Genomic DNA, 16,762 nt, shown 5'->3' on the forward strand with positions numbered 1-16,762 from the left:
GATCTCTCAGGCAGTTGTTTAATCACCTGTACCTTGAAATCCGGCACGGTGGGAGCATTTACATCATGGAAATTGACAAAAGTCATATAGGAGGACTTTAATTTTATTCCAGAGAGTTCCTTTACTCCATATGGATTCTGGGGCCATGAAAAGGTAGAGAAAACCAGAGAGCAAGAGCCACCAGATGGAGAAGACAAGAAGATATGAGAGTCCTAAGGCCCTGTCTGGGGTCCTCGGGGGTCCCCTTTCTCTGTTTCACAAACACAGCACTGTGCTGGAGCCGGCTCCTGAGCTGCTCAGCCTCAGAACTAAAATGGCCTCGAGCCAGGTGTGGTGGTGCATGTCTGTGGCCCCAGCTACATGTGAGGCTGTGGCATGAGGATCCCTTGAGCCCCGGAGGTCGAGGCTGCAGTGGGCCAAGATTGTGCCACTGCACTCCAGCCTGGGTGACAGAGCCAGACGTTGTCTCAAAAAAAAAAAAAAAAAAGCCTCATATGTGCCAGCAGTTGCTACACCCTTTCTTCTCGCAGAAGCACAGCTAGGGTTGGTCAGAGAGTTTATTAGAAGACACAGGAACCAGAAGGGGAAAGTCCCAGGTGTCCGTGGGGTGCATCTCCCCTTGGTCTGAGGTGTCCAAAATGCAGTAGGTGGCGCTCAGGCATCAGTCCCCCATAGGCAGCCACAGGGCCTTGGTCCGCGCCGCTCGCAGCCCCAGCTCTGGGCCTGCCCCCTCAGCCTCCTGGTCCCAGGCCCGCGGGCAGCCCCTGCTCGCCCACACCGGTTTGAGGTTTCCTGCCGAGGCCCACTCGACAAACTGGGAACCCTGAGGCGGGGAGAGACGGGGGTAAGCACTTCTGCGGGCCTGTTGCTAAGCACCTGCTTCCTCCGCGATGAAGACTGTTACTGACGAGGGGCTTCAGGCTGGACCCAGGCTCTGCAGCTACAATGCTCAGCTCCTCCCAAGCAAAACTTCCAGATGGTAGGGAAAAGCATTTGACCCAGTGGTTAGGGAATTTCCTCTCCCTTAACAGCCCATGTTGAAAGCAATGGGCCCCAAGGCTCTTGTCAACAAGTTCACATCTGTTACCAACAGGAGGTTTAAGAGAGTGGACGGTGGGGCGCGGTGACTCGCTCCTGTAATCCCAGCACTTGGGGTGGCTGAGGCGGGAGGATCGCTTGAGTTCAGGAGTTTGAGACCAGCCTGGACAATATGGCGAGACCCCGTCTCCATTTAAAAAGTAAAAATTGGTTGGGCACAGTGGCTCACGCCTGTAATCTCAGCATTTTGGGAGGCTGAGGCAGGCAGATCACGCGAGGTCAGGAGTTCGAGACCAGCCTGGCCAATATGGCGAAACCCCATCTCTACTAAAAAAAAACCCCAACAATTAGCTGGGCATGGTGGCGAGTGCCTGTAGTCTCAGCTACTTGGGAGGCAGGAGAATCACTTGAACCGGGGAGGCAGAGGTTGCAGTGAGCCAAGATCGTGCCACTGTATTCCAGCCTGGGCGACAGAGTGAGACTCTGTCTCAAAAAAAATAAAATAAAATTAAAAAAACACAGTAGACTCAACCAGTTGTGCTGGCTCACACCTGTAATCCCAGCACTTTGAGAGGCTGAGGCGGGCAGATCACTTGAGCCCAGGAGTTCAAGATCAGCCTGGCCAACATAGAGAAACCCCTGTCTCTGCAAAAGAAAAAAATTAGCTGGGCATGGTGGTGCATGCCTGTGGTCCCAGCTACTCAGGAAGCTGAGGTGGGACGGTGGCTTAAGCCTGGGAGGTTGAGGCTGCAGTCAGGTATGATTGCATCTGGGTGACAGGGTGAGGCTCTGTCTCAAAAAAGAAAAACAAAGCGTAGACTGTGGGCCTCCAAATCTAGGGTGTGGTCCTTAGCAACGGGCTGTCCACTGAGACGAGGTCTTTGGGCTAGGCAGCTCTCAGGCCCTTGTTGCTAAGGACAGCCTCTTCCTTAGTAACTGGAGTCCTAAGGGCGGGGCCTCAAAACCTTGTCAAGGAGTTTCTCCCCTTAGCAACAGGAGTTCTAAGAGGGCGGGGCTGTGTTTCTAGAAAAGGAGGAGCCTGTTTGAAGTTTGAGATGCTGAAGATGGCAAAACAGAACAAAGAGCACCTGGGCCGATCCGAAATACCACATGGCCTGGACGTCCTGGTGCAAGGCCAGGCAGCGGGTCAGATGGTCCCGGTCTCCTGTCACCACGTTGGCCAGGCCTGCTGGGAACAGGGTGGCCATGTCCTAGGGGATAGAGAGAGCGAAAGGTTGGGAAGGCCGTGGGGGCAGGGCAAGGAGTGGGCATTCAGGGGGTGTCCATGGGAGGGAAGGGGACGAGGGGTCATGGAGGAGAAAGCCCCAGGCCTAGGGTGAAGAATGGGCACTGGGTCCCCAAGGAGTGAAGGTTTGGATGCTGGGGCTGGGGGCAGCATGGGTACCACAGAGGGTGCGGTAAGAGACAAGCTCCTGCTGACTTTGGGGAGCCTTTTTCTGCTGCCCTGAGGCTACGGGGAGGAGAGGCAGGAAGGCAGGGGGCTATACCTGGCAGACCTCCAGGGCCAGCAGAGGACAGGCCGCACTGGGCACCGTGACCACAGTGTTGCCGTAGGCCAGGGCGGGAGCCAGCAGGGACACGAAGGCAAGCAGGGGCCACTCGTCCGGACACACCACAGCCAGCACACCCAGCGGCTCCCGCAGGCGCAGCACAGGGCCTCTCAGCCCCGCTACCTGCAGGGACAGGTGGGTCACGTGTGGGGCAGGGGAGCCCCGCCCGCAGTAAATGAGAGATCCAGTTCCTCTACATTCTCCCCAACACTTGGTGTTGGCCCAAACTGCACCATTGTGGAAGCCCCTGCCATTTCGCAGACGCTGGTCAAAGTGAATCATTCCACGGGGGTTCGGGCAGTGAGAAACATCCTGCATAACCGCCTTTCTTTTTTTTTTTTTGAGACGGACTCTCACTCTGTCGCCCTGGCTAGAGTGCAGTGGCGCGATCTTGGCTCACTGCAACCTCCGCCTCCCGGGTTCACGCCATTCTCCTGCCTCAGTCTCCTGAGTAGCTGAGACTACAGGCACCTGCCACCATGCCCGGCTAATTTTTTTTTTTTTTTTTTGTATATTTAGTAGAGACAGGGTTTCACTGTGTTAGCCAGGATGGTCTCGATCTCTTGACCTTGTGATCTGCCCACCTTGGCCTCCCAAAGTGCTGAGATTACAGGCGTGAGCCACTGCGCCTGGTCTATTTTCTTTTGTTAAAAATAAATATGGTGTTGGGGGGTGGGAGGCAAGGGGAGGGAACTTAGAGGACAGGTCAATAGGTGCAGCAAACCACCATGGCACGTGTATTCCTATGTAACAAGCCTGCGCATTCTGCACATGTATCCCAGAACTAAAGTAAAATAAAATTTAAAAAAAAGAAGGCCAGGTGCAGTGGCTCACACCTGTAATCCCAGCACTTTGGGAGGCCAAGGTGGGCGGATCACGAGGTCAGGAGATCGAGACCATCCTAACACGGTGAAACCCCGTCTCTACTAAATATACAAAAAAAAAATTAGCCGGGTGTGGTGGTGGGCACCTGTAGTCCCAGCCACTGGGAAGGCTGGGGCAGGAGAATGGCGTGAACCCGGGATGCAGAGGTTGCAGTGAGCCGAGATTGCGCCACTGCACTCCAGCCTGGGCGAGAGAGCGAGACTCTGTCTCAAAAAAAAAAAAAAAAGAAAGAAATATGGTATGGCCCATGATATAGTTCAGATGTCCCACCCAAATCTCATGTTGAAATGTAATCCCTGGCCAGGCGCAGTGGCTCACGCCTATAATCCCAGCACTTTGGGAGGTCAAGACAGGCGGATCACTTGAAGCTAGGAGTTCAAGATCAGCCTGGGCAACATGGTGAGTCTCGTCTCTGCAAAAATACAAAAACACCCAGTCATGTGTGCTGGTGTGTGCCTGTGATCCCAGATACTTAGGAGGCTGAGGTGGGGGGCTCACTTGGACCTCGGAGGTTGAGGCTGCAGTAAGCCATGATCGTGGCACTGCACTCCAGCCGGTTGCCAGAGGGAGACTGGTGCCAACATGCCCAGCTAATTTTTCTATTTTTTGTGGAGACAGGGTTTCACTGTGTTGCCCAGGCTGGTTTCAAACTCCTGGCCTCAAGCGATCCACCCACTTTTGCCTCCCAAAGTGCTAGGATTACAGGCGTGAGCCACCATGTCTGGCCAGGTATTTTTTGTTTTTTGTTTTTTTTTGTGACACAAGGTCTCACTCTGTCACTCAGGCTGGAGTGCAGTGGCACAATCTTGGCTCACTGCAACCACTGCCTCCTGGGTTCAAGCAATTTTCCTGCCTCAGCCTCCTGAGTAGCTGGGACTATAGGTGCCCACCACCGTACCCAGCTAATTTTTTGTATTTTTAGTAGAGACCGGGTTTCACCGTGTTGCCCAGGTTGGTCTCGATCTCCTGACCTCGTGATCCGCCTGCCTCAGCCTCGCAAAGTGCTGGGATTACAGGCCTGAGCCACTGCGCCCCCAGGTGTTTCTTTACAGCAATGTGAGAACCGCCTAACAGCCCACTAAATTGATTTTAGGGTCCAGGAATGGGTCGCTATCCATCATCTGGCGAACGCTACTCTACGAGGCGGGTTGTGTGCCCACTCACTGTACAGATGAGGGAACTGAGGTAGGGAGAGGTGAAGCCACTTGCTGATGATCCTGCCGTGGAAGGCAGTGGGGCTGGGCCCGAATTCCAAGCCTGGGTTATCTCACAGCCTCTGGTCTGAGCCCCACCCCGCCTGCCCAGCTGGCCCAGGTGCCCACAGACCCTTCACCTGCAGCGTGTGGCCTTGGGCCTGCACCCGGGCCCCCCACGCCCGAAGTCGCCTTGCGCTCAGCTCCACCTCCGCCTCCGCAGCCTTGAGCTCCACTCCCTGCCTCTCCAGCCTCGAGGCCAGGGTAGACTTCCGGCGCTCCAGTGCAGCCGCCAGGGCCCACAGCAGGGCTGCCCGGGCTCCTGGGGACTGGCCCGCCCAGCTGTGGGCAGACAGCGCACAGTGGGGGTCGGCATCCTGGTCTTGGCTCTCCCGACACCCCACCTCTGTCCACAGCCCCTACCCTGGGGGCCCAGCCTCCCAGTCCACCAACTGCTGGGGGCAGGCTCCCCTCTCTGCCACACCATGACCCTTGGGCTTTCCCGTGTGACCCCTTACCCAGGGAAAGCCTGGTGAGCGGCCTCCACAGCACCTCGGATGTCCTTGGCTCCACCCTCAGCCACGTAGCCATGGAGGTTGCCAGACGAATCCCGGATGGGCCTGGAGCTTCGGGCCCCAGGAGCCTGGAAACGGCCCCCAACGAAGAGCCCATAGGGGGGTGCTGGGCTGGAGTAGGGTGGGACATGAGGAGGAGTCCTGGGGCCTCAATCTGCTCAGACCCTATGCTCTACCGCACTGGGAAGACCGCCTTGGCTCCCGTGAGCCTCTGGGGCACCCCAAACCCCTGTTCCCATGAGCCTCTGGGGGACCCTAAAACTCCTGCTCCCATGATTCACTGGGGGACCCTAAACTCCAGCTCCCATGAGCCTCTGGGGGACCTTAAACTGCTCCCATGAGCCTCTGGGGAACCCCAAATTCCTGCTCCCATGAGCCTCTGGAGGACTCAAGTTTGTAATCCCATGAGCCTCTGGGGGACCCCAAACCCCTGTTCCCATTAGCCTCTGGGTACCCTAAACTCCTGCTCCCATGAGCCTCTGGGGGACCCTAAACTCCTACTCCCATGAGCCTCTGGCAGACCCTAAACTGCTCTCATAAGCCTGTGGGGCACCCCAAATTCCTGTTCCCATGAGCCCCGGAGGACCCAAAGCTTCTGCTCCCATGAGCGTCTGGGGGACCCTAAGTTCCTGCTCTATGAGCCTCTGGGGGACCCTAAGCTCCTGCTCCCATGAGCCTCTGGTAGACCCTAAACTGCTCCCTTGAGTCTCTGGGGGGACCTTAAACTCCTGCTCCCATGAGCCTCTGGAGGACCCCAAGTTTCTGCTCCCATGAGCCTCTGGGGGACCCCAAGCTCCTGCTCCCATGAGCCTCTGGGGGACCCCAAGCTTCTGCTCCAGTGAACCTCTGGGGGACCCCAAGCTCCTAGACCCATGAGTTTCTGGGAGAGTACAGACATTCATGGGGCAGAGCTGAGAGTCTCGGCAGGCCTGGGGTGGGGAAAGTGTGAGGCCACAACGTGGTACTCAGCAGGACTATGAGATAGCTTGGATGGACCTCGCGCCAGCCCTCCAGTCCACGGGGAAACAGGCATCAATTCCCCTCTCCCCGTTCACACTCCCAGACCACTGGCCCCCAACGACTCACCTGGGCCCTATTTCAGGCCCAGCCGGCAGGGTTGAGGGAACAGCGAGGCCAAAGGTGTCATAGTTCAGGTTCTTGGAGAGGCAGGACAGCCGGGCAGGGGTCCCTGAGGGCCGCAGATACTCATACAGCCCCTGTGAGAGGGACGGTGTCAAGAGGATGCAAGGGGCACGCGAGGCCGGATGCGAATGTCAAGGGCATGGGGCGGCGGGGGGGCTGGTGACGGGGAGGGGATGTGCTCACGTCTGGGCCCCCGTGCCAGGAACACCCACTCTCCTTGCAGCCGCCTGTGGGCACCGAAGGGTCTCTGAGGCCGTGGGCGTTGATCCAGACAGTGCCCACCTGGAGCCTGTGGGGAAGATGGAGGTGTCCAACAGAGGAAAACAGATGGTGGCAGGCCGGGAGAGGGGTGAGTTAAAGGCGCGGGGAGCGACCCAGGGAGAAGGGAGATGAAGACGGGAAGAATGAGGAGAGGAGTGAGCGCCCGGGCCACGCAGACTGACCCATAGCCCAGCTCCAGCGCCTGCCCCAGCCTCTCGCTCCACACACTGGCGCTGCCCCCGCGGGGCGTCCCGTTGGCCACCAACAGTGCCTCCTTGGCTGTGCGGAAGGGGGAGGCCACGACCACAGGCCACGGCACCTGCAAGGGGTGACCGGGAGGCTCAGCCCTCCAGGGCCCACCCACCAGGGAAGGAGCCTAGAGCAGGCAGCAGCCCCCACAGCCAGGTCACACGGTCACCCCAAGGGCATCCCCAGGCACAGAGCTGCTGCCCTTGGCTGGCGGTGGGTAGGAGCTCTGCAGCCTTAAGGGTCTCACCTCCACCTGGGCACATGGGGAGGCTGGGGGCAGGTTGGAGACCAAGGTTGGGGGATAGAATGGGCGTTCCGAAGGCACATCGCCAGCCTGCAACACCTAGGGAGAGAAATGATCTAGAAGTCGACTTCTGGTCCCTTCCTGCTGAGACTGAGGACTCCAGGACCCCAGCCCCTCCTCCCTCAGACCCAGGAGTCCAGGCCCCAGCCCCTCCTCCCTCAGACCCAGGAGTCCAGGCCCAGCCCCTCCTCCCTCAGACCCAGGAGTCCAGGCTCCCAGCCCCTCCTTCCTCAGACCCAGTTGTCCATGCCCAGCTCCCTCCTCCCTTGGACCCAGGAGCTCGGTCTCCAGGCCCCTCCTCCCCTGACACCCTCAAGTCTCTACCCCCTGCCTCACCTGTGCACCCTGGCTCTGGGCCTCACGCACAAAGCGCTGGACCAGGTCACATGCAGCAGCCCCCCGGGCCCCCATGTCCACGGCCCCATCCAGCCCTCGGCCACTCCGAAGCCGCCCCATCCGCTCCTGCAGCCGTCTCATGGCTTCATCCCACACAGACTCCTGGATGAGGAGCCTGAGGCCACCCTGTGAGGAAAAGGGGCATCAGGAGATCACACCATTGCACTCTAGCAAGTTGGTGATCTGAAGAGTGAAGACAGAGGCTGGAAAACTAGGGACATGGACACTCAGATAAATCAACAGAGTCCTAAAGAACAGAGAGGCCGGATGCGGTGGCTCACGCCTGCAATCCCAGCACTTTGGGAGGCCGAGGTGGGTGGATCACCTGAGGTCAGGAGTTCGAGACCAGCCTGCTCAACATGGTGAAACCCCGTCTCTACTAAAAATACATAAATTAGCCAGGCATGGTGGTGCCCGCCTGTAATCCCAGCTACTCGGGAGGCTGAGGCAGGAGAATCACCTGAACCCGGGAGGCAGAGGTTGCAGTGAGCCGAAATCGCACCACTGCACCCCAGCCTGGGCGACAAGAGTGAAACTCCGTCTCAAAATAAATAAAATAAAATAAAATAAAATAAAATGAACAGAGACTCAGGACCCCGAGGACTGGAGACAGACACCAACAGCCTCCAGGGTGTGAGGGGACAGGAGTGCACGGGTCTCACCGGGCCGCGGTCGGACCAGGCGGCGTCCACAACACCCTCCACGGCTGAGTCTATGTCCGCTGTGTCCGTCAGCAGCAGCAGCGACTCCGTCCCCAGCGCCAGGCCCAGCTCCGCACACTCGCCCGCCAGGCTCCGTCGAAGGGCACGCCCTTCCTAGGGACCCCCCCAATTCAGCCGCAGGAGGAGCCTTGCAGCCCCCAGCCGCGTTCCACCACAACCCCTGTCCTGAAGGTACCTCCAGGGCTCCGCAGAAGGCCACCTTCTGGATTCCAGGCTGGGAGGCCAGGACGGGCACCAGGGAGGCAGGGCCACTGATGACATTCAGGATTCCTGGGAATGGGCCTAGCTCCCCTGACAGCTGGGCCAGTAGGAGGGGCGTTGGGGAGGCCGGGGGCACGAGGGCCACCACGGTGCAGCCTGGGGAAGTGGAGCAGCTCAAAGACTCAGGAGTCCAGGTCCCAGCCCCTCCTCCCTCAGACTCAGGAGTCCAGGTCCCAGCTCCTCCTACCTCAGACTCAGGAGTCCAGACCACAGCCCCTCCTCCCTCAGACCCAGGAGTCCAGACTCCAGCCCCTCCTCCCTCAGACCTAGGAGTTCAGACCCGCAGCCCCTCCTCCCACAGACTCCTTCCACAGAGTCCAGGCCTCCAGCCCCCTTGTCTCTCAGACTCTGGAGTTTGGGGCCCACGATCCCCTCCTTTCTCAGACCCAAGAGTCAGGACCCCCCAGGCCATCATTTACCCACAGCCAGGGCAGGGCAAATCCTCCACATCATCTCAAGGAAGGAGAATGTGGGTGGCAGGATGAGGCCAATTACTCCTGCAAGAAAAAAATGAGGCGAGAGGATCCCTTGAGGCTAGGAGTTTAAGTCCAGCCTGGGCCACATGGCGAGACCCCATGGCTACATTAAAAAAAAAAAAAAAAAAAAAAAAAAATGTCCGGGCGTGGTGGCTCACGCCTGTAATCTCAGCACTTCGGGAGGTCGAGGTGGGCGGATCACCTGAGGTGGGAAGTTCGAGACCAGCCTGACCAACATGGAAAAACCCCGTCTCCACTAAAAATACAAAATTAGCCATGCGTGGTAGTGCATGCCTGTAGTCCCAGCTACTTGGGAGGCTGAGGCAGGAGAATCACTTGAACACGGGAGGCGGAGGTTCCAGTGAGCCGAGATCGCACCACTGCACTCCAGCCTGGGCAACAAAGAGCGAAACTCCATCTCAAAAAAAAAAAAAAAAAAAAAAAAACTAGTCAGGTGTGGTGGTGCATGGTCGTAGTCCCAGTTACTTGGGAGGCTGAGGTGGGAGGATTTTGAGCCCAGGAGGTCGACGTATCAGTGAGCTATAATTGCACCACTGTACTCCAGCCAGGGTGACAGAGAAAGACCCTGTCTGAAAAAGAAAAAAACAAAAACAAAAACAAAAGAAAAAGAATGAGGGGACCGGGCACGGTGGCTCATGCCTGTAATCCCAGCACTTTGGGACGCCAAGGCAGGTGAATCATCTGAGGTTAGGAGTTTGAGACCAGCCTGACCAACATGATGAGACCCCTCTTCTCTAATAAAAATATAACAATTAGCCAGGTGTGGTGGTGGGTGCCTGCAATTCCAGCTACTCAGGAGGCTGAGGCAGGAGAATCACTTGAACCCGGGAGGCGGAGGTTACAGTGAGCCGAGATCGCGCCACTGCACTCCGGCCTGGGCGACAAGAGCGAAACTCTGTCTAAAAGAAAAAGAATGAGGGGACTGAAGCTAGCACTGCTGAGGCATGTGGGAGGATAGGGCTAGGGACTCCAGGGTCTCACCCATGGGCTCCCAGCCTGCCAGTGCCTCCTCCTGGGTGGATGCCTGGATTGCATGGTAGTGGAGCAGCTGCTGGGCCAGCTGGACGTCCCCGTCTCGAACCTCTCGAACAGCCCGCCCAGTCACCAGGGATTCCAGGGTCCACAGCAGCCGCTGGTGCTTCTGGATCACCTTGGCCAGCCTGTGGAGAAAGCCAGAGGGTGCTCATTTTCCAACGGCCCTCAGCCTCGCAGAGTCCTGGGCTGCTCCTATATACCTGGACTACAATCCCCATGAGCCCCTGAGGCATCCCCACCATTTACCTGGGGCAGAGGGCAGTGAAGATTTATGAGAATTATAGTCGTGGAAACACAAAGCCTGAGGATGCTGTGTAAAGGTCTTGGCCGCTGGAAATCCCTGAAGCTTTTGGGAAATTGAGTCTTAGCTTCTAACCTCAATTGCGTTTTGGGAAATGGAATTTTTGTCTCTAGCTTCCCCCCAGGCAGCTAGGAAATGGATTTAGGGGCTTCACCAGCCCCAGTGAACTGAGCCCCAATGCACTCCAAGAATGTCCTGGGAAATAGAGGCTTTGCGGCTTCTAGTCCCAGTGAATAGTGCACAACGGATGCATGTTTCAGCCACTACTGCCTCCAGCACATACTGGGAATCTGAGCCTTAGCTGCAAATTAATTCAGTGGGATCTTGGGAAATAGCCTTTGTTCCCATGGTTTTGAGTGGATGCTGGGGGTCCCCGCCTCCCGGGGTCCACACCTCAGCTGCATCACCTGGTCAGGTGCTGGGCCCGGACGACGCCGGGGTGCACACTCCAGCTCCTAAATGCCATCCTGGCTGCCTCCACGGCTGCAGCCACATCCTCGGCCTGTGCCTGCAGGCAACTGGCCAAGTTCTCTCCTGGGGAGAAAAGTGGGGGGACTCAGATAGGAGGAGTAGCCCATGTCATATCTGGACGGGGCTGAGATTTTCGGAGCCTGGATCAGCCCGGGAGTGTAAAGCTGGTCCCCATTCTCTGCTGGGTCACGGCTATGATCACCTCCAGAGCAAGGAAGGGATTTTCGCAGACAGCAGTCTCACAAAGCCTCCACAGAGACCCGGAACCATAATTAGGGTGACTGGTTTCAGAAGGAACCAGACATCGCAGCCCATCTCCCACAGCCAGCTGTTTCCTGCCCTCAGGGCCCTAGGCAAGGGGAATGGGTGTTGGTGGGTAGGGCTAGAGGGCACAGATACCTCCCTTCCACTAATGACTGGGGGACATCTCGTACCTGTGATGGGATCCTGGCAAGGCACTGAATTTCTGTGTTCAGGCTTTAACCACTTCCCATTCACATAGTGGCCCAAGCACCGGTCCTGGGTGTCCAGCCAGGCCTGGGGGAGGTAGAGACAGTTTGGAAAGGGGTTCGGGAGGAGCTGGGGCAGTTCAACCCCTACCCAGAATCCTCTAGGAGGGGACATGTGTCTCCCTCTGCCCCATCAGCTAATTCTTTTCCTCCTATTGCTTTAAAAAAAAAGTTTGTGGTAAAATAGAGCATCTCAAAGTGTATAGTTCAGCAGTTTAGTGGCATTCTGCGCATTTACAGTGTTGTGTAACCATCACCACTCTAGTTCTAGAACATTTTTTCATTTTTTTTTTGGAGACTGAGTCTTGCTCTGTCACCCAGGCTGGAGTGCAGTGGCATGATCTCAGCTCACTGCAAGCTCCGCCTCCTGGGTTCACGCTATTCTCCCGCCTCAATCTCCTGAGTAGCTGGGACTACAGGCGCCCGCCACCACACGCGGCTAATTTTGTTTTTGTATTTTTAGTAGAGACGGGGTTTCACCATGTTGGTCAGGCTGGTCTTGAACTCCTGACCTCAAGTGATCTGCACGCCTTGGCCTCCCAAAGTGCTGGGATTATGGACGTGTCAACATCTTTAATTCATTCAATTAGGGTCTCAACTGAGTCCTTGGGCTGGTGCCACAACAGTGGCACCTATTTGGAGTCCACTTTGGGAGGCCGAGGTGGGCTGAGCCTAGGCGTTCAAGACCAGCCTGGGCAACATGGTGAAAGCTCATCTCTACAAAAAATACAAAAAGTTAGCCAGGTGTGGTGGTGAGTGCCTGTAGTCCCAGCTACCTGGGAGTCTGAGGTGGGAGGATCACTTGAGCCCGGGAGGTAGAGGCTGTAGTAAGCCAAGATCACGCCACTGCACTCCAGCCTGAGTAACAGAGCAAGGCTCTGTCTCAAAAAAAAAATTTTTTTTTACCACATCTCCTCCATATTTCTTTCTTTCTTTCTTTCTTTTTTGTTTGAGACAGAGTCTTGCTCTGTCACCCAGGCTGGAGTGCAGTGGCGCGATCTCTGCTCACTGCAAGGTCCGCCTCCTGGGTTCACGCCATCCTCCTGCCTCAGGCTCCCGAGTAGCTGGGACTACATGCACCTGCCACCACGCCTGGCTAATTTTTTTGTATTTCTAGTAGAGACGGGGTTTCACTGTCTTAGCCAGGATGGTCTTGATCTCCTGACCTCGTGATCCGCCCACCTCGGCCTCCCAAAGTGCTGAGATTACAGGCGTGAGCCACTGCGCCCGGACTTCTCCATATTTCTTTCTCATCCTGGTCACGTCTTCCCTGCTGCTAAATCCAAAGCACACTGCTCACTTGCTCCTTCTACAGACTCCCCTAGCATCTCTGATGTCACATATTCCTGATTTTTCTCTTACTGGCCCTTCTTTCTTTTTTTTTTTTTGAGACGGAGTCCTGCTCTTGTCTCCCAGGCTGGAGTGCAATGGTGCGATCTCAGCTCACTGCAACCTCCGCCTCCTGGGTTCACGTGATTCTCCTACCTCAGCCTCCCAAGTAGCTGGGATTACAGTCGGCCACCACCATGCCCAGCTAATTTATATATTTCTAGTAGAGATGGGTTTTTACCATGTTGGCCAGGCTGGTCTCGAACTCCTGGCCTCAGGTGATCCACTCGCCTCGGCCTCCCAAAGTGCTGGGATTACAAGCATGAGCCACTGTGCCTGGCTTCTCCTTTCTCTTTAAAGCAAAAAAGTTACTCAGAAGTTCCAAACTCAAACGCCCACAGGGAGAGAGACATCTGTGAGAAAGTCAGGGATATTTGAACATTAACTGGGCATCAGATGACATTAAAGAATGATTGTTGGCCGGGCATGGTAGCTCACATCTGTAATCCCTGCACTTTCCCACGCTGAGACGGGAGGATTGCTTGAGCTGAGGAGTTTGAGACTAGTCTGGACCTACACAGCAAGACCCCATCTCTACAAAAATAAAAGTAAAAAATTTGCCAGTCATGATGATGCACACTTGTAGTCTCAGCTAGTCAGGAGGCTGGGGTGGGAGGATTGCTTGGGTCCAGGAGTTTCAGGCTGCAGTGAGCTATGAACGCTACTGAATGCTAACCTGGGCGACAGAGTAAGATCCTGTCTCAAACAAACAAACAAAAAACAAAAAGAATGACTTAATGTTAAGTGTGGTAACAGACCATGCTAGTTTTGTAACAAAATGAGCCCTTATCTGTTAGAAGAAAGGATTCAAATATTTATAGGAAAATACTGTGACATCCAGGATTTGTTTAAATTACTGCAAAGAAAATACAGAAGGAAACAGCGCTGGGATAAATGTTGATGATGGTTGAAGCACAGTGATGGGTAAATAGGAGTTCAAAATAAATGCTAATTATTCTGTGCAAGTTGGAAAGTTTCCCCCCAAAAGAAAAACAAAATTCCAAAAGAATGTCCAGAGGGTTCCAGGAGGCCTGAGAAGAGGGCCTGGATGAGAAGAGGAGCTTACGATTCATGGAAAAGACAGGAGCTATTGGTCCCAGATGACTTTTGTCAGGGAAGTTGAGCCAAATGTTGACACATTTTGGAATTTTATTTTCAAGAGGACCTCCCGGATGTTTACATGGAATCAATTGTCCAGCATTTCACATAAAAAAAAAAAAATAAAGTTCAGGCCAAAGAAAACATGTTTGTTGGTTGAGTCTGGCCCAGAGACTGTACGGTTGAGAACTTTGCTGGTGTAGGCAAGACCATGGGTCTGAAATGCAAGGGCTCAAGTCCAAGTCTCAACTTCACTTTTTATGTTTTATTTTTATATTAATAGAGATAGGGCCCCACCATGTTGCCCAGGCTGGTCTCAAACTCCTAGGTGCGAGTGATCCTCCTGCCTCGGTCTCCCAAACTGCTGGGATTACAGGTGTGAGCCACTTGCCTGGCCTCAACTTCTTTTTTTTTCAGGGGGGACAGGGTCTTATTCTGTCACCCAGGCTGGAGTTCAGTGGTATGATCACTGCACCTCCCAGGCTCAGGTGATCCTCCCACCTCAGCCTCCCGGGTAGCTGGGACTACAGGTGTGTGCTGCCATCCTCGGCTAATCTTTTGTTTTCTGTTTCTTTTTTTTTTTTTTTTTTGAGATGGAGTTTTGCTCTTGTTGCCCAGGCTGGAGTGCAGTGGCGTGGTCTCGGCTCACCGCAATCTCCACCTCCTGGGTTCAAGCGATTCTCCTGCCTCAGCCTCCCAAGTAGGTGGGATTACAGGCGCCTGCCACCACGCCCAGCTAATTTTTTGTATTTTTAGTAGAGATGGGGTTTCACCATCTTGGCCAGGCTGGTCTTGATCTCCTGACCTCATGATCTGCCCGCCTTGGCCTCCCAAAGCGCTGGGATTACAGGTGTGAACCACTGCGCCCAGCCATTTTTGTATTTTTTTTGGAGACAGCGTCTTGCTCCGTTGCCCAGGCTGGAGTGCAGTGGTGCAATCTCAGCTTACTGCAACCTCTGCCTCCTGGATTCAAGCAATTCTCCCACCTCAGCCTCCCAAGTAGCTAGGATTACAGGCAAACACCACCACGCTCAGGTAATTTTTGTATTTTAGTAGAGATGGGGTTTCACCATGTTGGCCAGGCTGGTCTCGAACTCCTGACCTCAGGTGATCCGCCCGCCTCGGACTCCCAAAGTGCTGGGATTACAAGTCTGAGCCACCACGCCTGGCCCAATGTTTTGTATTTTAGTAGAGACGAGGTTTCACTATGTTGCCCAGGATGGTCTCGAATTCCTGAGCTCAGGCGATCTGCCCGTCTTGGCCTCCCCAAGTGCTAAGCTGTGCCAGGGTTCTGATCCAGTTCCTTCCACTTGGACCATTGCTCTGGCCTCCTGCCCTCCCCCTCAAAGAAGCCTAAGCTCCTCTCGCCTGGGTGCTGGGGGACCCTGGGGGATCATGAGAGCCCCGTGAAGGAATTCTGAGAGTGCCTGGGGAAACGACAGAAAGTTTGAGGTGCCCTACTCATTTGCAGGAACCCCACGAGGGTTCTGGGGGTCATGGGAGTCCTAGGGAGGTTCTAAGGACCCCCAGGGGATCATGGGACCCTCACGAGGACTTCAGGGGTTCCTGAACAATCATGGGAACCCTATGGGACATTCTGAGAGCTAGAGAGATCATAGGAGCCCCGTGAGGGTATTGTGAGGGGCCATAAGTAATTACAGGAAGTCCTGATGTGGCTGGGTGCAGTAGCTCACGCCTGTAATCCCAGCACTTTGGGAAGTCGAGGTGGGTGGATCACTTGAGGCCAGGAGTTCGAGACCAGCCTGGCCAACATGCTGAAACCTTGTCTCTAGAAAAAGTACAAATATTAGCTGAGAGTGGTGGCGCGCGTCTCTGGTCCCAGTTACTTGGGGGGCTGAGGTGAGAGGATGGCTTGAGCCCAGGAGGTTGAGGCTGCAGTGGTGTGATAGCGCCAGTGCACTTCAGTTTGGGGGACAGAGTGAGACCCTGGCTCAAAAAAAAAAACAAAAAAAAACCAACCCAAACCGGAAGTCCTGATGTATTCTAGGCTCCTGAGAGTTTCGATGAGGTCACATGAACCCCACGAGTATTGAGGGGTCCTATGGGATCACGGGGGCTCCATGGAAGTTCTGAAGGTCTCTGGGTAATCAAAGGGATGAAGGGAGTCCCTCAGGAGGTCTGGGGTGCTCTGGAGGCCCATGGAAGCCATAGGATGTTTTTTAGAGTCGTGGAAAGACAATGGGGGTTGTGGGTCACTGGAGCCTCACAGGAATCCTAAGGGGTCTGGTGGGTGGCGTCAGGTTCTGAGGGGACCCTGAGGAATCACGAGAGCGTCTAGAGGAGTTCAGCAAAACCGCGGAAACACTACGAGGAGTTCAGGATCAAGGGGCAAGAGAACCAGTGGGGAAGACCGGAACAGACTAAAAGGCTGCCACCGCCAAGGCTCAAGGGAGCGTCCTACAGGGCGCGATCCTATTGGGCGGCGGGAATCACGGGGACTAAGAGAGGCGGAGCGGCTGAGCTACCGCAGTGGATGACGGGACTCCGCGCGAAAAACCGGGCGCCCAGGCCTGGGGAACGCAGCGGGCAGCGACGGCCGGGCAGGCTCTCACCAGTGCGCATGCGTGGCTCTCCGGCACCGGTCCGTACTCCAGCGAGGTGAAGATCTCGCGGGCGCGGGGCCCTGCACGCGTCGCAGCCATCGCTTACCCCGAACGTTTTCCGCGAAGACTGCGGGGCGCTCTGTGTTAAGGGGAACCTTGAGGTCCGAAGAGCGACACCTCCCGTTCCAGCCCAAAGGGGCGGGGCTAATGGGAATGGGGTGGGGCTACAAGATACAGAGAGCAGCCACGCCCACACTTTTTGCCTTAGGATCCGATGGCCCCTCCCACGTCCCCCACGGG

The 16,762-nt window shown here is 55.7% G+C and overlaps 1 protein-coding gene across 4 annotated transcripts; it reads right to left on the reverse strand.

The window, feature by feature from the left end:
* Positions 1-82: 82 nt before the first annotated feature.
* Positions 83-16,748, reverse strand: ALDH16A1 (aldehyde dehydrogenase 16 family member A1). 4 transcript variants are annotated; one of them, XM_055369936.2, is made up of 18 exons: positions 16,472-16,712; positions 12,982-13,153; positions 11,337-11,439; positions 10,839-10,965; positions 10,077-10,255; positions 9,018-9,095; positions 8,513-8,694; positions 8,278-8,430; positions 7,556-7,741; positions 7,163-7,258; positions 6,849-6,985; positions 6,589-6,694; positions 6,349-6,479; positions 5,206-5,373; positions 4,828-5,029; positions 2,547-2,732; positions 2,127-2,249; positions 83-823 (listed from the first exon to the last, which is right to left on the reverse strand). In XM_055369936.2, exons 2-18 carry the CDS (start codon positions 12,982-12,984, stop codon positions 662-664), a joined length of 2,322 nt encoding a protein of 773 aa, XP_055225911.1. In that variant the 5' UTR covers positions 12,985-13,153; positions 16,472-16,712; the 3' UTR covers positions 83-661. The 4 variants fall into 4 exon arrangements, with proteins under 4 accessions (XP_055225911.1, XP_055225912.1, XP_055225913.1 ...); XM_055369937.2 differs by having other exon boundaries at positions 12,982-13,090; positions 16,472-16,558; XM_055369938.2 differs by lacking the exon at positions 12,982-13,153 and having other exon boundaries at positions 16,569-16,748.
* Between the last annotated feature and the right edge of the window lie 14 nt (positions 16,749-16,762).

Source organism: Gorilla gorilla, chromosome 20, assembly GCF_029281585.2.
Source record: "Gorilla gorilla gorilla isolate KB3781 chromosome 20, NHGRI_mGorGor1-v2.1_pri, whole genome shotgun sequence".
Classification (NCBI taxonomy): Eukaryota; Metazoa; Chordata; class Mammalia; order Primates; family Hominidae; genus Gorilla; species Gorilla gorilla.

Bases quoted from the DNA above. Each gene is read 5' to 3' on its own strand.
- ALDH16A1 (XM_019014508.4), bottom strand. From the start codon at position 16,561: ATGGCTGCGACGCGTGCAGGGCCCCGCGCCCGCGAGATCTTCACCTCG. The intron at 9,096-10,076 runs GTGAGACCCTGG...TTTTTCTTGCAG, and splicing joins GGCAGGCTGGGAGCCCATGG to GAGTAATTGGCCTCATCCTG. The intron at 5,030-5,205 runs GTAAGGGGTCAC...GTCTGCCCACAG, and splicing joins GCTCACCAGGCTTTCCCTGG to CTGGGCGGGCCAGTCCCCAG.